Here is a 25,830-nt window from a genome sequence, read left to right as displayed (position 1 = left end):
AGCTCGACAGCCCGACCGGCCGCCTGGCGAGATGGGCGTTAGAGCTCCAACAATACGATTTCGATGTACGGTACCGACCCGGAAAACATAACCACGTGGCGGATACGCTGTCCAGAATCCCGCCGCCGCCCGGAGTGAGCTCGCTCCGACCGCAACAGCGCACCGACACGTGGTACCAGAGGAAACTAGCCGCTGTCCGGACCGACCCAGCCGCCGAACCGGAGTTCCAGGTGCGAGAGGGACACCTGTTCAAACGGATCCCGCACCAGCTCGACTACAACGAGCCTGAGCCGAACACAGCCTGGAAACTGTGCGTGCCGGACGAGGACCGCCCGGCTACCATGGCCAAGTACCACGACGACCCCACGGCCGGTCATCTGGGAGTCGCCAAAACCATCGTACGCCTGGCGCAGCGATTCTACTGGCCGGGGATGTTCCGGGATGCCGCCCGCTACGTCCGGAACTGCAGGAGATGCCTGCAGTATAAAGTCCCGCCGCACCCGCTACCGGGACAGCTACACGCCAACCCGGGGACCGAACCGTGGCACACCGTCTCCGTCGACCTGATCGGCCCGCTGCCGCGATCCCGACAAGGCCACCGGTGGCTGCTAGTGGCCATGGACCGTTTCACCAAATGGGTCGAGCTCACCCCGCTCCGGAAAGCCACCAGTACCGCCGTCGCAGCTGCGATCCAGAGGGAGGTAATCCTGCGACACGGAGCCCCACAGATTTTGATTTCAGATAACGGCCGTCAGTTCATCGGGGAACCCGTGACCGCTCTGCTGAAAACCGCCGGGACCCAGCACCGCCGGACCCCGCCGTACGCGCCCCAGTGTAATCCGGTAGAGCGAGCCAACAAGGTCGTGAAGACCATGCTCGCCCAGTACACCGGCAACCGACACAACCGCTGGGACGAGAAACTGGACGAAGCCAGATTCGCCATCAACACGGCGTGGCACGAGTCCACAGGGTACAGCCCGGCGTACCTCAATCAAGGACGGGAACTCCGGCCACCAGGACCGACCACCACGGGAGGGGCCGCCGCCCCCCCGCAGCAGCGGTGGAAGAACCTCCGAGAGGCCCAGGAACTGGCCCGAGTACACCTGGCCCGGGCGTTCGACCGACAGGCCAAATACTACAACCTGCGCCGTCGAGATTGGAGGCCTGCCCTGGGGGACACCGTCTGGAAGAGGGAGCACACGCTGTCCAACAAGGAAGAAGGCGTCGCCGCCAAACTCGCGCCGAAGTTCAGCGGCCCGTATACCGTCGAGCGCGTCGTGTCGCCGGTCATCGTGGACCTGCGCGACCGGGCTAGGCGATGGCTGCGCCACATCCACGTCCGGGACCTCAAGCCCGCAGCCGGCCCTGCTGACGACCCCGACCACACCCCGGAGGAAAGCGCCGCGCGCGGGCGCCGCCCCTCCCTCACGGGACCCCCCCGACCACCCACGCCCGCCCCCGCGGACAACCCGGCTCCCAGGCGTCGAGGCCGCCCCCGGAAATTAACCGCCCCCGTTCATTTCTGCTCAGGGGGCAACCCAGGACACCACGGCATGGAGGGCCATAGGGGCCTCGCCGACCGGCTCCGCGAGCTCCAGCTCGCCGCCGACCCGCCGACCACCGGGGAACGCCGCCGCAGCGACGACCCGATGACCCCGGCCGTCGACCCACCCGCCGAGGAACCGACCTCACGGGACGGCCCAGTGTTGAGGAACTGGGACTCCCTCACCACCCCGGCGTCGGTGCCCGACGAGCCGCCGCCGGTGGCGTACTGGCTGGGTCAGAGCCCCTGGCCCCGGCTCACCACCCCGCCCCACGGCGCTCACCGTCGCCGCCGCCGCACAGCAACCGGAGCACCCGCCGCCGCAGGCCGAGGAGGAGGCGCCGAGCAGATCGCGACGAGCGCCAGACGGCCGGTTTCAGCCACTGGTCGGACCCCCTCCCGCCGGAGGCCCTGGGGAGGCCAGTGGGGCCAGGCCCCGTCGAGACGCAACCCGCCCCCGCCGTCGCGGTCTGGGCTGTTACGGAACCGCCCCCGCCGGAGCAGATCCCGCGCCCGGTACCGGCACCGAGACGCCGACCGATGGCCGCCACCACGACCCCCGCCACACGGACGATCGGGAGTCAAACGGAGGACGCCCCGCCGACCCCGACACGCACCACAGCTACGCCAGCCCAGACCCGGGAAACCCCGAGGCCGCCCCAGGGACCCACGACCCGGCGCCGCCAGGCGAGACCAGCGGGGGCGGCGGAAGGAGTGTCGCCCCCCAACGGGGGAAACCCGGTCCGCGATGCGGACCGCCCCCATATACGGTGGGATCCGATCCCCTTCCAGGGACCACCCCCCACGTTCCCGAGCGCGTGGTTCCAGCTGCCGACGGGACGACAGGCCGAGGTGCCGCTGCGGCTAATCGCGCGAGACCGCGCCTACGTGACGGTACCGCCCGGGTTCGAGCGCTGGCGGCTGGTGTTCGGGAGCGATGGCCGCCTGACTCGCTGCGTCCGCCGCCCGCCGGCCGTCCGGATACCGGCCGAACCGGCCCCACCACGCCGTCGACGCCAACCAGGACGCGGCCACGACAGTGCGTGAGGTGCGCGAGGACGTGGCCCCACGGGGCACCCGCGACTTCACCCCGGCGGGGGTGAACGGACGCCGTACCGTAGGTTAAGTTAGGTTAAGTCGCGTTAAGTGCGGTGCGTTTAGTGTAAGGTGTGCCTAAGTTAAGCGTAGGTTAAGTTACTTTAAGTGTACAGTGCGCCGTAGGCTAAGTTAGTGTTAAGTGCACAGTTTCGCGTAGATTAAGATAGGTTAAGTGTACAGCTTCGCGTAGTCTAAGTCCGTTAGGTTAAGTATACAGCCCCGCGTTAGGATTAGTTAGGTTAAGTTTAGCACGTAAGGTCCCGTCCTGCCGAAGTAAAAAGACTGTCTCGCGCTCGCCGCCGCGACGTAAGGGGGGGGGTGTAACAGACCTGGCTGCGCCAGGCCTGTTCCTGACCGCACGCGCCCGAATCCGAGCCCCCGAACACGACCGACGGATACCGAGATCCGCCGGTACCCGCGAGCGCCCCCGCGAGCCCCGCATCACCGAACCGATCTTGGCGGGAACCGGAACCCGCCATGATGCGACACCGGCGCGCCGGATGCGTGACGACACCGGAAAAGCCGGCCGCGAACCGTACCGCACCGCACCCCCTCGCCCGGCAAGACGAGAGAGACGGACCGGAAAACGGTCTCTTTGGTTTTCCGCCGCGATAGCGATCAGTCGCAGGATCGAACCGTATTTACTAGCCGCCGATATCGACCGCCCGGATACGATCGACCCGCGCTGTTCCGACGCCGAGAAACCGCCCGCCGATTCTCGCGGAATACTAGTTTGCCCGCGAATCTTAGAACCGCGAGTGTGCCGAGTTATTCGCGACCCGCGAACACCGATCTACGCCGCTGCGTGCCAGATCACCTGGAGAGCCGCCCCGAACGCCGAGCGATCGAGGACCGGACCCCGGGTAAGTACCTTACCTTCCCGTTAACCCGATACCTCCGCTCCCGCCCACACACCCACGGAGAGCGAACCACCCGCAGCCGGCCCCTCGCCGGCCGCCCTGGGGCACGGGCTCTCCGCCCGCCGAAACTACCCTGGTCCGGATACGCCGCCGCGTACGGCCCCGACCCCGCCGTAACCTGAGGCACGAACCGCGACCGCCGACCGCCGAAACGCGAAGCCGGGACAGTGACGAACGTTTGAAATACTCGCGTCGTTAATCACCCGTGCCCGACCGTCCGCGACCCCGCCGTAACCCTCGCGTTATCCTGCGAGAACCCTGGCACGGCGAGCCAAATCCGGCCGCGAGGAATCCGTGGTGACGAGATCCGCCGGGAAACGGACTCGTTACAAGCCTAAGCCATTCCTCTTTATTGTAAGGTACATGAGGAAGTAATTCCCGTTTATAGTTACTTGAATGAGAGACTTGTTCTGTGGACATTTATGATACGGATCAGGAAGTTCATTATTTTCGGTGGGATGCAGAGGCAATTCATAGTATACTAGGTCAAAAGTACCAGCTTCTACACAAACGAGTAGACAACAAAACCTTTCCAAAAATTGGAAACAATTGGAACTGCAAAAAGACTCCATTTCGAACAGTATCCTCGGTAGATACTCTTGATTTTCTGGAAATGACAGAAGTAGATTTAAAAATTCTTTTCACGGAATCTTACCAATTTTCACAAGCAATTTCATATCAGGCAGAAATCGTGGACGAACATAATAATATAAATATTAATTTATTGCCTAATCCAAGAAAATAATATCATTAAATTCGAAGTAAAATCGGAGTGATATAAATAAAAGTTAGTTCAAAATGTTACCTCAATATTTTTAAAACATTAAAAAAATATTGTTAAAATCACATGAATAAACCATATAAGAAATTGAAAAAATAAAGATGACGTATGGAAAAAAAACTTTCCCACCGACGGGATTCGAACACCAGCGTATCCGTTCCGTAGCCCGACGCCCTAACCGCTGTGCCAACCGGCGATGTTGTAAACGTTCCGAACATTCTGGAAGGGGTCGTAAATCCTCTTCCGCACGACGCGAGGCACGCTCGGGTTGCGCTACAACCCCAATAACCGTGTCTCTGGTTTCCGTCAAACGGACGAAAACGCACATTTTTTCCAGCCCTTGGTCTTCGTCACCGGACCTCGGCCAAGGGGCAATAAATTAGCTGCTAGCCACTTGGCTAGCACGGCGTACATGGGCCACTTAGGCCTTCGTCGCGCTGCTCCGGGGTCCCATAAATCGCGCATCTTGGGAACTCTCCCTTATTGACTTGAGGTGGGGACTTCCTCCTCCACCGGTGAGGGCTGTTTCAGAAGATCCTCCGCCCTCAAGTCAAATCAACGAATGGGGATGATTCTTCCCCCGAAAACGGGCCCATGGCCAAAAAATCGCGTCACCACCGAGGTGACGAGTAAGCGGGCCTCGGAGCAGAGCGGCAGAATCAGCAAAGTCGGCATCAGAAAAAGTCGGCTTCAGAATCAGACCACAAGTATTCGAGTCAGTAATCGCGCCATACCGTACCACCGCTACAATTCATTGTATCCAAATTAACTAGTCACCCAAGGTTAGTTCGGCCGGTGACAGGGCATTTGTTAAGTTTGAAATAAACTCTATTTGACACAAACGCGCGCATAATTTCTTCCTAAAAACGAACAGCCCAAATATCCAGAAGCTTACAATCGACTGGCGACTCTCGTTGTAATCTTAAACACGACGGAGTTAGAAAAGGCAAAAAGATAGGGGAGAAAAAGAAAAGAGAATAGAAAAGGAAAACTTGAGAAGACAGTGACAGCGATAGGGACAGCGGAAAAGAGTCATAAACAGAGAAAGCTAAGAGGTAGGCGAAGGACCGAGACTAACGAAAACCAGAATCCTGGCGACGTTCTCAAGGATGCATTAGAAATTCGTGAAGGGCCGGTTACCAAACGTACGACTAGCAGACAGGAAATAGAGAATAATAGCGTGACAGAGTTGGAAAGGAAAGAGAAATTCTTAGAAGAAATATATGCATTGGCGTACGTGGTGATATTGCCACCACAGTATCAAGAAGGGCACATTCTGACGTTAACAGTCTTTTTATTAATTAACATTTGATAATTAACTTTTTCAAAAAATGGAAACCTATTTTGTTGCCTCATTTAATGCATCTTGATATTCTTTACAAGAAAGTGTTAACCTACTTTCATGAAAAAATGATTTATTTAAGAGATATGAGAGGTTCAATGTGACGATCATTTACAACTTAACATCCGCAAATATTGGAGAAGTATTTTAGAAGAGAAGAAGAGAAGGGAAGACAAATAATGAAGAAGTATCGATTTTTTCACATAAGTAGGTTAACACTTTCTTGTAAAGATTATCAAGATTCGTTAAGTGTTACAACAAGAAATATATGTTTCCATTTTTAAAAAAGTTAATGACCTTTATATATCCTGTACGTGTCCACCTATAAAAAAAAAACTATTAACATCAGAATGTGCCCCTCTTGATACCATGTAAATCAAGTGGTAATATGCGGAGACCTACCCTCTATAATTTCTTTTTAACTCTTTCCACGTAACGCTGTTATCATTTGAAAATCTATATGTATAAATGTTCAAATCGCTTGATAATTTTAGTGGTGCTGTAGTTATGCCAGACAGTGTATCTAGCTGTATACGTGTATGCGTACCTAATCCATGTGTACTACCATAAATTAAAAGTTTCATGAATCATTCTGTTTCTGAATGAAAATAATAAAACGAATATTGACGTTCTTAACGCGAAAAAAGAGACACGTGGTCCACATGCTTTTAAGTGTGAATAGAAGTGATTCAGACGGTTGTCCTTGCCATTATAACAGATTTTTTAAAATTCTTAAGGAAAGTAATCCGAATGAACTATGAACTTTCGGTTACCACAACGGTTTCGAGAAGGGGTCAAACTTTCAGACCTATGTACTTACTGTATATTATAGAAACGCAGCAACGTCAGGAGCAGTTGTTGCAAACTTTACTCCGTAACATCACATCGTCCTATGCTTTCGACGATGCTCCGGAAGTTTCGGTATCAATACGCTACGTACAGCCTGATGTAAAGACCTTTAATTGATTTCTCATCGTATGTCGTTACTACCGACTAAATTCCGTTGGCAGAGTTGAAGTTGTGGGGCTAGTACATTAACACTAGATTTACGGGACCGGTCAAAATGACGGGTTCTAATATTTTTAATTAAATATTATTAAGATTCTAAGGATGCATACATAAGAAATTATTTAGCAAATTTATTTCTTTAGGTATATATTATTTAAAAATATTACTAAAAATGTGGGTAGCACGTTCTTGTTATTTTTATGAAGTAATGCAAAATAGTCGCTTTTAGTGCTCCGTAAACCTAGTGTTAAACTGAATTAGAACTCGTATGTTCCTAAACGAACTGCACGCGCAAACTTATACAACAGTCAAATTCTTTCGACAGTAATCAACTTTAGCATCGTACGATTCCTCTATCTTCTGAGGAATTATAAAAGCATAATTAGTTATCGAACCTATTTGGTTGTCTCACAAGTTTGTTTTGTCTTCGACCACTATGCGCAATACGAATCTAGTATATTATCGAAATAAAATTTCGATAAGCTGAAATAAAATATCAACAAACAGCTACAGTATATAAAGTTTAGATTGTTTTTGGAATAAATATGATTTTTCTCCTTTAAGGTCGTGTGAAGGTCAACATAAATTTGTATCGTTGAACTCGCCTTTCTATGAGCTGAAGGGTGGAAAACCCTATTAAGTTCTTAAAGGAAACAAAATTACTGACAAAAATATCATAATAGACTATATGTCAACCACGTGTTTCTCAATCAGACTATATGCTACTTTGCACCGGTCATTCTCTCTGAATATTTTTTCCCGTATCATGAAAAGCAACCGAGCCACATATTTTAACTGCTCAAGTTAGACAAGACACCCTGCGTGCTATACTGCATGTAGTATAGACTGGAGTTGCGTGTGTTTCTGTTGTTATGGGGTCCATTACATTGTACAAAACTGGGACTTGAAATTAGGCACAGGGTTAAACATATTTGATTTCTGCTGCATTTTCACTGTGTACAGCGAATAACATTCTTCTGGAGCATTGATCTGGGATATGTTTAATTGAAATCAACTGTCATTTACCGGGATCGAGTGGAAGTTCAAAAGTGGACGAGTTTCTTGGTCGAACAATCAGACAACTTGTTAAACTTGAACATGTTCCCAATGAGTTCTTTGAGTTTCGCTACACCACGTTCAAGTGAATTCGAACTCGTAAAGCATGAACAAGCATCTCACTTTGTGACGGTGACCAATCTTAGCCAAACAAAAATTCGTCAAAGTTTCGTGGAGACACATTTTTCTAAATCCTGGATATAGTAAGATCGATCGTCTCTTATCAACTCGTATTATTTTTAATTTTTAGATATATGAATTATATTTAACCAGTTAGTAAAATGAGGGAGGCTAATGCAATGAAGTGACAGGGGGATAGGAAAATTAAAGACTACAGAGGTGAAATAAGTAAGAAGAACAGTTTAGAACAGAGCTGCTCAATATGCCTACACTCCTCGTCAGAAAGATAGCCCAGGTGTGCTATGTTTAATTTCTCAATGACGCATGTAAAGTTTTACGTTTGTGACGTATAATATCAAAACTTTATGAGCTCAGAATATGCGGGTCGTTGAAAATAATTAAAAATATTATAAGGTTTAGTGTGCAACAAAAAAAATTGTTTTACTTTAAGAAAGAAATGATAGCACATGTACAATAAGAAAATAATAATGAATATAAATTTTAACTAACAATAATTACTTATCAAACATATATACTTATTTAATAATGGGTACATCCTCCTTTATTTTCTATTACTTCTATTGTACGATTTGGTATCGATTTATATAGTTTTTGGATGTAATTTTGACATTCGCGTACAATTGCATTTTTCAATTCTTGTACGTGTTGATACTGCTTTCCATTCGGGTATACGCCGCGAACAAGTTCTGCCCAGCAATTTTCAATAATATTAAGGTCCGGGGAGCGTGCAGGCCACGGCAAAACAGATATATTATTTTCATTAAAAGATGATTGGACCAATCTTGATGTGTGTACAGATGCATTATCTTGTTGAAAGATGTAATCAGGTCCAGAGATGCATTCTGCATGATTATTTATTTGTTCTTTGATTAAATTTATGTATTGGACACTATTCATTCTCCCATTGATGAACTTGATACTTGTCGTGCCGAAATAACCGATGCCGGCCCAAACCATTACGCTGCCTCCTCCCATTTGTCGTCGGATTGCTGACATTGTCCCTTTTCTTATGTCATGAAAATAATATTCGAACCCATCAGGACCATCCAGGTTAAATTTTTTTTCGTCCGAAAATAGTACTCTTTTCCATTTTTTTCCCAATGCACTCTTTCTTTTGCAAAGCGTAAACGTTCTGCTTTGTGTTTCGTTGTTAACGGAGGTTTCTTTTTTAATTTTAGCCTCTTAATATTTTTGCAGGATAATAGAACTCGACGAACACTCGAAACACTGGCACTAACACTAGATTTTCCATTATTTGCTTCGTTGTTAACTGCGAGTTGGAAGCTACACGCATAATTGCTCGATGACGGCCGACCAGTACTTTTCTTTTTGCCATAATCTTCAACATTTTTTTAAGCAATTGTGTATTACTTTACGACTTCTTTTTATTACTTTCGATATTTTCGCTACTGATAACTGTTGCTGTTTTAGTTCAAGAATTTGCTTTTTTTCAGACTCGTTTAATTTTTTTCCGCGTCCCATACTTACAAATTTATATAATATTGTACTGTAATCTTTACTCGTTGATAGATCATGAAATACTGAGCATTTCTAAACATATTAACAGAGTGTGCTATCATTTCGACCTTAGTATGGAACAGTTTTTCTTTGTTGTATACAAACATCTACGACATTGTGATTTATTTCCAGCAAGCCGCATATTCTGAGCTCATAATATTGTTTTGATATTGTACGTTACAGACGAAAAATTTTACATGCGTCATTGAGAAATTAAAGATAGCACACCTGGGCTATCTTTTCGACGAGGAGTGTATTAGCGGGCAAGTGGGCACGCCGATGCCAGTGGGTACAGCAACGGGCAAAGCTACGGACATGTGACTTACAATTAGCGGAGTCGGCAGCTCAGCCGTAGCTGGCCACGTAGCTGTGACAATGCGTGTGACAAATGCATGCAGCCTTGCCCGCAGAGGCGTGGCTTCGCGTCCGCCGTGCCGTTCTGTGTATATGCCCAAGCAGAGTCGCCAGATCAAGACTTGTTCTCGCACTCTAATTTCCCCTTCTACCGCGCTATTCCCCACACTTCCGTCGCTGCCCGGTCGCGTGACACGTTTCGTCTCTGTCGTGCATACTCCGGTACGAGCAGAGAGAGGGTAAGTTTTTCCCCTCAACTTGTGCTCCTTCCCCTCTTCTGGCGACACTGTCCTCGGGGCAAGAAGATCGCTGCCCGTACGTGCAGACATTGATCAGCTCTGGTTTAGGGACTATTATATGTGTTGTATTTGTGACCAAATACTTTTTGGATTCACTATACATCTTTAAACAAACGTACCTTTCTTAAGTGGTACTTAAAAATTGATTCCCTATTCTGTGTTTACTAAATACTTAATAAACACAATTATAATTTAAACGTATGTTAATGCGTTCTTGAATACACACCTAATAGAATTCAGCATCAGGGAGAGGGGCATTGTAATAAGACTTCCCCTAAGAAGCATTCGTGAATCGAACTATTTACGGATTTCTAGTTTCATTTTTGCTCTACACATTATTGCTCTTCGACTAATAAAACTCGAGCTGACAATCTACCGTAGGTTCTAACAAATGGTAACAGATAACGGATACGAAAAGAGTCACACCGTTGTGAACGATAAGGCGGAACGACATTGACGAATAGGCTTCCGTGCAGTTCCGCGAGGTTTTCGCGAGTACAATTCCATTGGCAATGGACTCGAAACCGCTATCATGCACGGTCCAGAGCAATTCCAATAGGCGATCCATTATCTTTAGCGGCGTCAGACCAATCGATTCGCCACTCTCCTTTTTCTGATTCCGTCCCTCCTCCCTCGTAAGGGCCTCCTTCCTTCGCATTTTCATTTTCGCGAAATGTTAAATGTCATTTATATATATATTTTTTTTTCTAAACCGGCTACAATGCGCCGCACAGACAAATTTTTGATTTTTATGAAAAAAAAAATTGTTTTTGAATAGCCTAATATTAAATTTTTTTTCGGAGATACACGCCTGGGAAATAACCTTTTTTCTCCTGGGAATTCATCAGTTTTCAGAGCAATAGTTATGTAATTACTCCGCCTATAATTGAATACTTAGGGGTCTATAAGTTATATGGGTTATTACAAATAGCTTAAACTATTAACTGGCAAAATGAATTTTTCACAAATGTTGTTTAACAGTAAGTAATATAGACTAACCGGAAGCCACGTTGCGTTGCGCTCATTTTTCATTTATGCAGGAATACAAAAAATCCTTTAAGAGACATCGATGTGACACTAATCATTTTGGCAAGGTGTAATACTGATCTAACTTTGAGACCCTTGGGTGCAATGTAAGTTTAAAAATCAACTTTCAGAATTTCCAAGAATGAATCGCGCGGAAGTTACGATTATTTAATGTTTCAGGTGAAATTTTTTAAGGATATATCATAAATAATATAGGAAAATCTGAAATAGTTAATTAGAATTAATTTTTTAAATAAAAAATTTAATAATAATTTTTTTACGTTAAATAAACAAAGTTTTCGTTCACTGGACCACTGTCGCAAAATTGCAACAAAAACGGAAAAACGAAAGAAGAGAAGTGAAAAAAATATGTAAAAATAAACTATAATAAATAAATAATAATAAATTAACGATAGATAATAATAAGAGGGACTAACGGCACTCCATTTGAAGGCGTTGCCTAGTTATGCATTTTGATTGTCTCACTGGTCAATAAAAGAAATGATAATCGCATCTTGAAATCACTGTAATAATGATCGTTGTTTCAGTGATAAGTAACTTTTTGTAATTAATATTTGTTGTTAATTTATTATCATTCATTTATTACAATTCATTTTATATATATTAAAGATAATTAATTTTTATCTAACGGTTTTGTCATTCTCTTCCCTCCACTTTTCTCCCGTTGTTCCTTCCATGTTCATTGATCCCTCAAAATCAAATCAGATTCTGATAGTGTATTTAATTTGCATTTTTGGTCATAAATATCATTGTCATTATTAGACCAAAAACGCGTGACCAAAAACACAGTAGAATAAAAGTATTGAAATGTTTTTTTATAAATTCATATACAGGATGTCTCACCTAACTCGAACATCTAAAGTATCTCGCTTGTTTTTTATGACAGAAAAAATTGCAGAGGAAAACACATTAGTTGGTTCAGAGGGGCAAATATTATAATAGGCAAAAAAAATTGTTGAAGGTTATATTTTTTGAGATTTCAAGGTCATCGATGTTTTTTTAAATGGAATTATATATTTTTATTATCGCTATATGATAGCCAAGGTCAAGACGAATTCAACGACCTGTAATATTATCACCTCCGCGTGAACCTTGAGTTTGTTATCACCAACGATTATACACCACACATTTACACTCCATAGACGCTGGTGTACAACTTGTCGAAGTAATTTCGGGTTTTCAATGCACCAATAATGCATATTATGTGTATTCAGTTGTCCATGGTTAGAAAAAGTAGCTTCGTCAGTAAAGAGAACGTCATAAAAGAAATGTTCATTTCTTTGTATTTGCTGCAATGTCCATGTACAAAAAGCAACACGATTCTCAAAGTCATTGCCACCAAGCTCCTGATGTAAGGAAATATGGTATGGATGAAAATGACGTTGCAATATTCGGGACACACTTGCTTTGCAAATGCCTAAGAACGTCCAATTTTTCGACAACTTGTAGTAGGATCAATATTGACTGTAGCCAATACAAAAGTTTCGGCACCTTCTCCAGTAGCAGGCTTTGCTCGTCTTCTGTTTAGTGGTTTAACACTCCCTGTTCTACAAAACAATTGAACAATGCGGTCAAAACTTTGTCGAGGACGATGATTTCTCTCAGGGTATCTTTCTGCGTACAGTTGAGATGATTGTACTGAGTTACTTTTAGCCTCACCCATAAACTAAAATCATCTCTATCTTTTCTGCATCACTGTACACTATCGTTTCAGAGAAGTAACGTTATCTTTCACAATCAAATAAATCCCGAAGAATTTCTTAAACGTACTGATATCAGTCATCATAAGGAGAAGAATTTGTATCAGTGTTTACAATTTATTGTAAGCGTGTTTACAGTCAATAGTCAAAGTTCAAGAACATTTCGTGAAACCCTAGGGGACATGTCATCGTTGTTTCACTATTTAGGTCAAGTGTCCTACTTTTATGAATTTTTCGTACTCGACGTCACGTGAAGGTGATAATATTACAGGTCGTTGGATTCGTCTTGACCTCGGATATCATATAGCGATACTAAAAATATATCATTCCATTGAAAAAAACTTCGATGATCTTGAAATCTCAAAAAATATAACCTTGAACACATTTTGTTGCTTATCGTAATATTTGTCCCCCTGAAGCAACTAATGTTTTCCGTTGACATTTTTTTCTATCATAAAAAACAAGCGAGATATTTTAGATGCTCGAGTTATGTAAAACACCCTGTATAAAAACGTGCATGAACTTTTCAATCTGTATAGTTTACACTTTACTAAGTTTCAATTTATAATATTTTCGAGAAAAACCGTGTCTTCAGTTTTCCACCCACTACATCATGCACCACATCTGAGAAAAATGATTGATGGGTTATAAAAGCATCAGCATTATCCACGGTTTATTGTTATACGATTTCTTTTTACGAAAATATAATAGTTTAAATATCGACAACTTATCGAAAATTGGAAATTTACTGTTCAATTATGCCTTCTGGTACCGCTGTACTTTGAAACTGAAAAAAACGCTTTAAGAATTTAGACCTGAAGTATCTCTTTTAAAAAATTCAACGCTTGAAAGGCTACCAGATAATTGATATTTTAAGGGTTAAAGACGTGAAAGGCGTTTCGACTCTTTAATAAACTGATGAAGTTCATTGAAAACTTAAAAAGTTTCACTTTGGAAGCTACTCAAGCTTCACTTGAATAAAAACACACTTTCCATTCAGTGTGTACTTACTTGGGAAACCTAACGTAATTTCGGCAATACTTACCCTATCTAAATACTTAATGATCTTTCTCCAGGTTGCGGTAGCATAACGCCGAAATCCACGTGGGGTAAAATCGCGACCATGGGTTACGCCAGCCTCGGGATCCCGTTGACTGTGGTTTACCTATCGAGCGCCGGAGGTCTGTTATCCAGATGTGCCAGAGGTGTCTTTACACATGCTCTTTGCTGCTGCCTTTGTTCGAATTGCGGCTATTGTTGCTACGATGAAAGAAGAATGGAGGTGAGCGAAGAAACATTAATTGATAGAATATTTCTCGTAAAATGTCAAATGAAACACATCTATACTACAGGTACAATTAACTATTACATTGTCCCGAATCTAAACTCTGGAAGTTCCATATTATTCGAATTCAAACGAGCATTGATTAAAGATTTTTTACTTTTCATACATATACAATACATATATTGCTCTTTGCTTTGTTGCTCTCTTACAATTAACAATGTCTTGATAGGTGGAAGTCATTTGTATCCCAAATAGATACAGATTTTGCATGAACTCTGCACTCGTACAGGAACGAAAGGACAAGGAAATATATTTGCTGTTTATAAATGAATATATTACAATTTAAAGATTATTAGAAATTATTGGAAGTTTTAGTAAAACAATGTGATAACCTATTAATTTTAGAGGAATTCAAAACGATCGTGAAAAAAAAGAAAATAGTGGAGAGTCTTGCACACGTAAATTCCTTAGGCATATGTATATACAGTCAGTCAAAAAAGTCTCCGTACACCGTACAAGAATTTATTTAAAGTTGCATAATTTTAAAGGAAATGGTAATAAATAAATAATTCTTTCGTTATTATATTCAGAAATATAACATTAATTATTAGTGCAAACTAAAAGATGTTACATGCATTTGTTAACAAATAAACGAACGAAAATGACGAGCATAACAAAAATGAGGTCAAAAAAGTCTCCGTACAGAGACTGTGAGCGTGTAAATTTATTTCCTTTGTTAACGGTTCAGCTGAATGTTTACAAATAACTCTCAAGGAAACACTCTATGGTCAAGTATAATTTAGTTGCTTGGCTGTTAGCAAGAATAAAAGACGTTTTCGCGAAAAAATTTCTCCGAAATGGAAGTACCACTTGCGACCAAAGATTTAATTATAAAATTAAGAGAAGATTCATTATCCATTAGAAAAATAGGTCAAATAGTAAAAAGGACACATTCTTCGGTACAATATATTCTTGAGAAATACGCAAAAACTAAATCTATTCAAAGTTTACAACGTACAGGTCGACCACAAAAATTAGATACTAATCATAAACGTGCAATCCTACGAACAATTCGTTGTGATCCACAAACGAGTGCACCAATATTGGCCAGTATGATAGAAAATGACTATAATATAAAAGTAGTGTCTGAAACTATTCGAAATGTTATGAGAAAAGCTGGATACAATAGTCGTACAGCCAGGAGAACACCGTTCGTAAGTAAAGTTAATAAAAGAAAACGTTTTGAATTTGCAAAGGCACACGTTAATAAGGATCAAAGCTTTTGGAATAATGTTATATTTAGTGATGAATGTAAATTCACTATTTTTACTTCGGAGGGAAATGTTAAAGTGTGGAGAAAACCAAATGAACAGATGAAACTCAAAAAACTCCCATCGTTTAAATAAGGAGGCGGCAGCGTGATGGTGTGGGGGTGTATGAGTGTAGCAGGGGTGGGAAATTTAGTCTTTATTGACGGTATAATGGATCAGCATGAATATTTGAACATTTTGAAAGAAAATTTAAAAAACAGTGCCAGAAAATTACATCTTGAAGAGTCGTTTATCTTCCAGCAGGATAACGACCCTAAGCACATGGCTAAGAAAGTAAAGGAATGGGTATTATACAATGTCCCGAAACAGCTGCATACACCTCCACAATCTCCCGACATTAATGCAATCGAACATTTGTGGGGAGAAATAAAAAGAAATTTGAAAAAATACACAATAAAAAACAAGGAAGACCTAAAATCTAATATATTGTTGGAATGGGAAAATATTCAGCCAAGTACAATACAAAAATTAGTTCAAACAATGCCAAAGAGGATGCAAGAAATTATAAAATTAAAAGGCGGCCCAACTGATCACTAATTAACAAATTATGAATAATAGTGTTACATGTACAGAGACTTTTTTGACCTCGTTTTCGTTGAGTTTTACTTTTTCCTTTGTTTATTTGTTAACAAATAAATGTAATATAGCTTTTTTGCACTGTTAATAAATGTTACGTTTGTGAACATAATAACGCAAGAATTATTTATTTATTACCATTTCCTTTAAAATTGTGCAACATTAAATAAATTCTTGTACGGTGTACGGAGACTTTTTTGACTGACTGTAGGTACTGATGCATGAAAAGATGTATGATGTTCAATCCTCATGAGACCGAAAAGCGATACATTTCTCTTGCACGGTAAAATATGAATATCTTCACTATTATACAGAGTGAATGTAAACTGTGGTACAGCAGGAAAGTGGAGTTATATTTCTCAGAGGAACAATAACTGATAAGTAGAGCAAATGAGAGATTAAATATTTTAAAATACATGAAATACAACACTTATTATTTACGTAATGTTAAAAAGGTACCTACATCATATTCATACATATATTATTTTGATCAATATACATATATACAGGGTCCCCCCGTTAAGTTATGTCACCATTTTTTAGGCATTTCCGATAGTGCAATTAAAAAATGTTTTTAGACAAAAGTTTGTCAATACTTGGCGAGTTACACGTCCGCATATTCTTAAATCTAAAAAAATGCTGTTTACGTAAAAAAGTAAAGGTCACCTTGACTTTTTTAAATGGCACCACACGTTTTGGACATAATAGAATTGTTGCTGACGTCGAGATGAAAGAGATGACGTCGTAAATGAAAATATTTTCCATATTGAAAAACTGAATAATGATAATAATAGAAGCATAGAAGAATTTGTTCGATCGAAATTTCACGAAACAATCCTCAAGTATAACCCTTCCTTTGGCGTCTCTAGATGTATGTAATCCTCGAATAATTTGTGTATTTTTTTATTTGCAAATCCGTGTACACAAAGTTTATCTTTCCATGTTGATCTTGATAAGATCAATTTGGAAAGGAATATTGCAAAACAGTGCGGGAAAGTGAAGGCACTTTCTTGGTAGATCGATCTTAAAATTGCTTTTAAATTGACATGGGCCCAGGAGAAGGAGAGACGAATGAGGAAGAAAAGGCAGCAGGAAGAAGTGGCTCAGCAGCAACAGCAATTGCAGTTACAGGAGCCCTTTTATGTCCGCGCAAATGCGTCAACGTTCACGAGCACAGTGGCCAGCCCAAAGGACGAAGTGTCGAGTCTTGGCTCCGGTGACAGGCCAAACGTTACTATACTCGCACCAATCAGCATTTGTCTCGGTGCAATACTGTGCTACATTGTGGCAGGCGCTTTTACTCTGCACAAGTTGGACGACTGGTCCTTTGTGGGTACGTTGCAAAAGAGAATCCCGATTTTTCCCGAACGAAACGCATTGCCTCAAAAGGGATATATAGTCAACGATATGCATCAGAAAATGTCAAAAATTATTTAACGTGCCTTACCTACCACGGAAGTGAATTTCTAATTTTCATAGAGATTAGTATATTCCAATTAAAAACGATTACCTGATGAAATATTTACTGATTTACTGATTGAATGCGGACGATAAAGAATTCAGATAGCATCGGTTCGGATAATCGAGCTTATGCTACATCGTCAATTAAACAAATAAATATGATCCAAATCGTATTAAGTTTGGCCTCTTTATGTTCAGAAAAATGTCACAAATATAGTGGTGAAAATCTCATGAAAAAATAAGTAAAACCAATAAAGTTTTGTCATTACATTAGTAATGTCTCAACGATCATGTCATACTATCGTGGGAAAATTTTTCTCTCCCATATATTTATAGGGACATTACACTGTGGTCCTTTATTTTAATAGCAATATTGTGTGTTGAAAATCAGTAACAAAAAGAGTCCAATTTTTACAAAATTGAGATTTTGATACCTGTAAAATGTTTCTAGAAAATGAGGCCAAACTTTTTTAGAAAAATCCCAAAATTAACTTATTTTTGGAAGAAATTTTTTCAGCAGAACTATTATACTTTTTACATTACGATTTTGCGCACACATTTATGGGTATTTGAAGTACATAAATTGTTTTTTTTTTTTTTAATCAAAAACAATAAAAATGACGAGTTATATACATTTTTATGAAGTATGTTTTAGAAAATATTTGTTGAGCGTTGCCATGATTCTGGTCCTTTTGCTTCTGTTGGTTGAAAACCAAAAAATGATGAATTATATTTAATCAGTACACATAAATGTGACTAAGTCCGAATCAAAATAAATTGAAAATCTTGATTATTTACAAAATGGAGGAATTTTCAATTTTGATTTTTGTAATATTTCTCCGCGTTTAATATCATTATTTAATGTGTAACTATTAAGAGCCAAGACTCCGTAATTCACAATGAGGTAGAGTGACTACGTTACCGACAAAATTAGGCGGAACATGATTTTACGTGTCTCAACTTTTCGTCCTTATATGAGAATATTTTTCACTGGGGAAGGGCTCACTCTAAAGAGGAGTGTTCAATCTAACGCTCTGGTCATGAACGGACGAAACTATGCAGATATTTGGCAATATAAATATTAGAAGTAGACCAAAAACCGCACAATGTACATGCCGTGCAATCCAAGCATTTTTATGCCATTGGATTAGTTTTCTGGAGGAAATCGAGAGTAGCGCACGCTAGAAAATATCTCCAGAAACAAATTGAGCTATTTTTTGTCTTGATTCTCTGCGAAATAAAGCCAAAAACTTGAAACACGTTTCTGGCGTCAGAATTCATAATACATATCGATAATGCAGAGCAAAACATGTGACAACGACCCGTCGGATCAAACCAAAACGGATCTTAAGTCTGTGTCTGAAGACTGTGAACGGAAATTATACAGCAGTTACCGACCTGCTGACTCTGAAAAAGTCACGTGTGGCGGACCCCTTGGAGAAGGGTTCATCGGACCCAGGTAGGAGCGTCGTTTGCAGGCTGGGACCTTGGACGCACTTGGTCGCCAGGCCCAAGCTCTTCCCGAGCGCACACTTAGTCGCCGGAAGTCTTTTCCTACCTGGGGTGCACATTTGGCGACCAGGTTCGGGGTTTTTCCTTGGCGTGCACATTTGGCCGCCAACCCTTGACTTTCGCCAGGACACGGATGTTCGGTGCAAGGACACGAACTTTCTCCAAGGGGCACGTACAGGAAGCGACATCCCCACTCCAGAAGTTTCCTTGTTCGAAGGAAATTTCTGGAGGCGCGGGGGACTAGATATAAGCACGGATTCTGACGGATGAAGAGGTCAGTCTGTAAGGTCAGTTAGTTCAGGTCAGTCTGTAAGGTCAGTTAGTTCAGGTCAGTCTGTAAGGTCAGTTAGTTCAGGTCAGTCTGTAAGGTCAGTTGTTTCATTGTTATTTCATTTGTTGTTGCTTGTTACGTCGTTAAGTTTTTGTTGTTCATTTAATAAATGTTTATTGGTATATTGGGTGAATTCTCTATCTAACATCCAAACCACGACACATACCAAATTGGTGACCCCGTGTTTGTGCACGTATATTATTTTTTGTTTCTTGCGCGAATACGGTCCGTAACAAGCGAACGATGACGGATCCACGGAACAACTCTTCGGGATCTACGGGTCGTGAGACGACGTCCGCGATCGTCACAACGATGCGGATTCCGCCGTTCTGGCCGGAAAAAGTTGCACTTTGGTTCAACCACCTGGAATCCCAGTTCTTGATCGGAGGAATAACCAAGGACGAGGTGAAGTTCGGTTACGTGGTTTCGCAACTGGACTTGAAATACTCGGAAGAGGTCGAAGACATTATTTGCAAACCTCCCGCCGAGGACAAATATGAGCAAATAAAAACAGCATTGATCAAGAGGTTGTCCGACTCAGACGGCACAAGAGTTCGTAAACTTTTAGAAGCCGAAGAAATTGGTGACAGGACTCCAACACAATTTTGGAGGCACATCAAGAAGTTGGTGGGCACCTCGGTCAATGACGAATTCCTGACCGAGATATGGAAGAATCGTCTTCCTGTCTGGACACAACAAGTATTGGCGGCAACTAAGGAAACGTCAGGTGACGCGTTGGCTGCCATAGCAGACAAGGTCCACGAGATCCAACCTGGAAGGAACAAGGTGGCAACAGTGTCGGAGCACGAGGGAAACAACGCGGATATGAAGATGCTCCTAGCAAAAATGCAGGAAATGCAAATGCAGATTAATGCATTGTCCCGTGGACGGGACAGGGAGCGAAAGAAATTTTTCCCAAGAAGACAAAGGAGTTCCTCACGATCTTCCATCCGCGAGAAAATGAAAACCGATAAATGGCTATGCAAGTACCATTTCAAGTTTGGAAAGGACGCACACCGTTGCATCAAACCCTGCAATTGGCAGGAAAACTAACGGGACCGTCGTCATCTGAGGCGGCTGCGTGCGGTGGTCCTAAGAGCGGCCGGATATTTGTAAAGGACTCCATTACGAAGACACGTTTCTTGATAGACACTGGTGCGGATTTGTGTGTTTTCCCGCGTTCAGGTGTGGACCGGCGCGTGAAAGAAGACACGTATGAACTTTGTGCCGCAAATGGGTCGAGAATCAAGACGTATGGTACCATGGCCATGCGATTGAGTTTCTCGCTACGTCGGGAGTTCCTATGGGATTTCGTGATCGCGGATGTGGAAACCCCGATCATAGGAATGGACTTCCTGGCACATTACAACCTACTGGTGGATCCACGACATCGACGTTTGATCGACGCGACAACGTCATTGTTCGTGGCAGGAGCACCAGCACCAGGGAGCGAGCCGACAATAAGGACCATCACCGGGGATTCGAGGTACCACGGTCTACTCAGGGAATATCCAGAGTTGACCCGACCGCCGGTCTTCAGGAGAAAAGCGGTAAGACACAACGTGGAACATTATATCGAGACAACGTCGGGACCGCCGGTTTATTGTAAGCCACGACGATTGGCACCGGATCGTTTGAAAGAGGTGAGGGCGGAATTTGACCTCATGCTTCGGCAAGGCATTATCCGTCCCTCCAAAAGCCCATGGGCCTCGCCGTTACACGTAGTTTTAAAAAAGGACGGGACATTGCGTCCGTGCGGCGACTACCGGGCACTAAACGCGAGAACCGTACCAGATAGATATACGCCTCCACACATCGAAGATTTCGGGCAGAGACTTCACGGGAAGTCAGTTTTTTCGAAAATCGATCTAGTTCGGGCGTATCATCAGATTCCTGTCGCGACGCAGGACGTGGAAAAAACGGCAATCGCGACGCCATTCGGGTTATTTGAATTTCTAGTTACGCCATTCGGGTTGAGAAACGCGGCGCAAACGTGTCAGCGTTTCGTAGACGGAATCATACGCGATTTAGATTTTGTTTACGCGTATGTCGACGATTTCCTTATTGCATCGAATAACGACCAGGAACACGAAAAACATTTGAGAATTTTATTTGACCGGTTTTTAGAATACGGTGTCGTTATTAACCCCGGAAAATGCATTTTCGGGGTCGAGGAAATATCATTCCTGGGGTATTCGGTGAATAAGGAAGGCGTCAAACCGATGGCTGAACGGGTCGATAGCATTAACAAATTCCCGCGTCCGCAAACAATTAAAGAGCTACGTAGATTCCTGGGTATGATTAATTTCTATCGCCGTTTCATACCAAACGTAGCAAACATTTTGCATCCATTAAATAATTTACTGAAGGGATCAAAGAGAAGTTCGGAAACTATAGCCTGGTCTAGCGAAAGTGAAAAAGCATTTGCATTAGCTAAGACGACTCTTGCTGATGCAACTTTGCTAGTGCATCCTGCTCCAGGGGCACCGATTAGCATCGTGGTAGATGCATCGGACGTTGCTGTTGGAGCAGTGATTCAGCAGAAGGTTGACAAAATTTGGCAACCATTGGCATTCAGCGCAAAATCCCTTACGGAAGCACAGAAAAAGTACAGTGCATATGATCGAGAATTGCTGGCAGCTTACATAGCGGTAAAAAGATTTAAGCATTTTATAGAAGGCCGAAATTTCATTTTGTTTACCGATCACAAGCCTCTTACGTTCGCCTTTCAACAGAATTTGGATAAATGTTCACCTCGACAATTTAGATATTTAGACTTTATTGGACAATTCACTACGCGGATATTACATATTATAGGTATAGACAACAGTGTTGCAGATGCATTGTCGAGGATAGAGGCAATTACAGCAATTCCCGATCATAGTGTTTTAGCAAAAGAGCAAGAGAGCGATCTTGAATTAACAGAAATGCTTAATACAAATTCAACATCCCTTCAGTTGAACAAAATATATTTTCCGGACCAAAATGTTTATTTAGTATGCGACGTTGCTAACGGATGGGTCAGACCGTACGTTCCTAATTGTTTGAGACGCAGCATTTTTGATGCGCTGCACGGGATGTCGCATCCCGGGATTAGGACGACGCAGAAATTAGTTTCGCGACGGTTCGTTTGGCCATCGGTTAACGTCGACTGCAGAAAATGGGCGCGTTGTTGTATCCAGTGCCAACGCGCGAAAGTATCAAGACATGTGTCCGCTCCGGTTGGAAATTTCGACACCACCGGCAGCAGATTCGAACATGTACATATAGATTTAGTTGGTCCATTACCCTATTGTCGCGGTTTTAGGTATATTTTTACTATGATCGATCGTTTTTCGCGGTGGCCGGAAGCCGTACCGATTGCAGAAATCGACGCGAAAACCGTTGCGAGCGTTTTTATTAGTACATGGATTGCACGTTTTGGGGTACCTTTGAGAATTACAACAGATCAGGGACGCCAATTCGAGTCGCACCTGTTTAAAGAGCTCGCACAGATAATAGGGACAGACCACCTTAGAACGACCGCCTACCATCCGCAAGCAAATGGTATGGTGGAAAGGTTTCATCGTCAGCTTAAGACAGCAATAAAATGCCACGCGACCGATGATTGGGTAGAGACCTTACCTGTGGTCCTGCTCGGTGTACGGTCAAGTGTTAAAGAGGATTTGGGAGCAACGGCCGCAGAAATGGTTTATGGGACAGGTATCAGGTTACCTGGCGAATTTTTCGTTTCGTCCAGGATTGAAGCATCGTCGGTATGGGTTGAAGAGTTTCGGAGACGAATGTCGAAAGTGAGACCTTCCCCAGTGATTCGACACGGCGAGCGCAAAACATTCATTTTTAAAGAATTGGATACTGTCCCATATGTGTTCCTGCGGCACGATGCGTTAAAAAGCTCATTATATCCAACATATGATGGCCCATATAAAGTACTGCAACGTGGCGACAAAACTTTCGTAATAGATATCGGTGGAAAACGAGTAACGGTTTCCATCGACAGGATTAAACCTGCGTTTGTATTGGCTGACGATGACAATAATAGCAATATTGAGCAAAGCCCCCATAGTCAGGTACCTCACAGCGAAATTATTGTTTATACCGAAAATAGAAGTAGAGTCAACAATCGAGATCAAGCGCCAACGGATGCGCGATTTACAACTCGCAGCGGTAGGCGCGTTCGATTTCCGGATAGGTACCAGGCCGCTTTTTAGAAATAAGAGTTTCTGTATATACTCTATTCGTTATTCTGTATTTAGGTAGTTACCCAACAGTAGTGGTTAAGTTTGTATTATTGTAGGTTAGGGTTAGTACTTTGATTTATATTCACGGTAGAATACAGCAATAGTGTAGAATATAGGTATATATATTATCTCGTTTATTAGGGTCGTTGGCACTGGTAGGGGGGTGATGTGGCGGACCCCTTGGAGAAGGGTTCATCGGACCCAGGTAGGAGCGTCGTTTGCAGGCTGGGACCTTGGACGCACTTGGTCGCCAGGCCCAAGCTCTTCCCGAGCGCACACTTAGTCGCCGGAAGTCTTTTCCTACCTGGGGTGCACATTTGGCGACCAGGTTCGGGGTTTTTCCTTGGCGTGCACATTTGGCCGCCAACCCTTGACTTTCGCCAGGACACGGATGTTCGGTGCAAGGACACGAACTTTCTCCAAGGGGCACGTACAGGAAGCGACATCCCCACTCCAGAAGTTTCCTTGTTCGAAGGAAATTTCTGGAGGCGCGGGGGACTAGATATAAGCACGGATTCTGACGGATGAAGAGGTCAGTCTGTAAGGTCAGTTAGTTCAGGTCAGTCTGTAAGGTCAGTTAGTTCAGGTCAGTCTGTAAGGTCAGTTAGTTCAGGTCAGTCTGTAAGGTCAGTTAGTTCAGGTCAGTCTGTAAGGTCAGTTAGTTCAGGTCAGTCTGTAAGGTCAGTTGTTTCATTGTTATTTCATTTGTTGTTGCTTGTTACGTCGTTAAGTTTTTGTTGTTCATTTAATAAATGTTTATTGGTATATTGGGTGAATTCTCTATTTAACATCCAAACCACGACACATACCAAACACGTGACTACCCTTCGCCCTTAATGATATAAACATTTGTGTATTTAGACGATTTATCTGAAATGAATATTCGATAGAATTGAATTGAATTGTATTTTTAATATATTCAGTTGTAATATTAATAATGTACAATTATTGAGATTGTACCGATGCAACTATGAGAATTTGTTCAACAAACTTATTTCTTTGGGCATATATTATTGTAATAATGGCTCAAAATTTAATAGATAAATTCTTGCTATTTTTATAAAGTATTGTAAAGTATCCCATTTTAACGCTTCGTAATCCTAATGTTAAGGATTAAAGAAAATGGATTCTTCGAAAGTTCAAAACCAAAATACCCCCTTAAATCTAGAATCGGAAGGCACTTGGATTGAAGAACCGATAGATTTTCATTTAAGATTACGCCAGCAATGAAAGGGTTATATTGTGCATTTAACCGTCTTGTTTCTTATTTGATCGCAGATGCAAGCTACTTCTGCTTCATGAGCATGAGCACGATTGGGTTCGGCGATATGGTTCCCGGTTCCTACCCCCGTCAGAATCTTTACGAGTCGAGGAACGTAACCATTTGGTTTTGCTCCTGCTACATAATGTCTGGGATCGCAATCACCGCGATGTGCTTCAACATCCTCCATGATGAGATCGTCCATAGGCTCAGCCATCAGGTGGAAAAACCGGAGCCGATCAAAGCCAGTCCAAGTGTGGACGAGCTGTCAACGGATCCTTTCGCGTTGACCTCGTGACAATTTCCGTCTGGCAACCTGTGCCACAGGAACGGCAACGACGAGAACGACATATGCGGAACAGATCCACCTACCAGTCTGTTCGCCCACGAGAACGAAATCAATATCTTAAAGGACTGTTTCAATCAGGTAGACGTCACTAGAGACTGCAAGCCGATTCTGAAGCTCGAGGATCACGTGCCGTCGATTCCTAGTGTTTACATGTTGCCGAAAGTTGACGAAGAGACCGAGGAGAATACGGAGATGTAAAACTTTACACTTCTTGTAGTCCGAACAAGTATGCTTGATCTAGGCAACAATGTGAAAAGTAACCCGGCGGATATAGATGAAACGCAAGATATATGTATGTTAAAAATAGAGTAATACTCGTTCTATTATAACGATATAACGTGTGCACGCGCGTGCTTCAGCGTATAGCGAAAGGTCGTTCGATAAAGTTCATCGTTCGTGTTGATCGCAAGAACAATTTTTTTCAATCGTCTTTCCGACTGAATCTTCTCGGGAAGAGAAATACTCCTTCTAGACCAGTGCCGGGCACGTTTGCTTCAATTCAGGCAAAATCGTCCCCACCATAGCCCGCCCACTATCCCCTTCCAGTGAGCGCCGTTACCGTGGGGCAACGAAAACGCGAGACACCAGCGAACGCGACGAAAGCGTGCGCTGCACGGAGGACCGATTGATGGGGGAAGCAAGCGTTCGAGGGGCCCCAAACGTGCCCAGCACTATT

The 25,830-nt window shown here is 43.3% G+C and overlaps 1 protein-coding gene across 1 annotated transcript; it reads left to right on the top strand.

Moving 5' to 3' along the window:
* The first annotated feature begins 13,565 nt into the window (after positions 1–13,565).
* LOC143364413 (TWiK family of potassium channels protein 18-like) lies at positions 13,566–25,105 on the top strand. Its single transcript, XM_076804778.1, has 4 exons — positions 13,566–13,575; positions 13,884–14,089; positions 17,056–17,332; positions 24,823–25,105. Exons 1-4 carry the CDS (start codon positions 13,566–13,568, stop codon positions 25,101–25,103), a joined length of 774 nt encoding a protein of 257 aa, XP_076660893.1. The 3' UTR covers positions 25,104–25,105.
* Positions 25,106–25,830: the final 725 nt, after the last annotated feature.

This window comes from Halictus rubicundus, unplaced genomic scaffold (genome assembly GCF_050948215.1).
Source record: "Halictus rubicundus isolate RS-2024b unplaced genomic scaffold, iyHalRubi1_principal scaffold0520, whole genome shotgun sequence".
In the NCBI taxonomy this organism is placed as follows: domain Eukaryota; kingdom Metazoa; phylum Arthropoda; class Insecta; order Hymenoptera; family Halictidae; genus Halictus; species Halictus rubicundus.
This window is presented reverse-complemented; position numbering and strand designations above follow the sequence as displayed.

Coding starts and splice junctions, on each gene's coding strand:
- LOC143364413 (XM_076804778.1), top strand. Junction 14,090..17,055: donor ACGATGAAAGAAGAATGGAG/GTGAGCGAAGAA, acceptor ACATGGGCCCAG/GAGAAGGAGAGACGAATGAG. Junction 17,333..24,822: donor GGACGACTGGTCCTTTGTGG/GTACGTTGCAAA, acceptor ATTTGATCGCAG/ATGCAAGCTACTTCTGCTTC.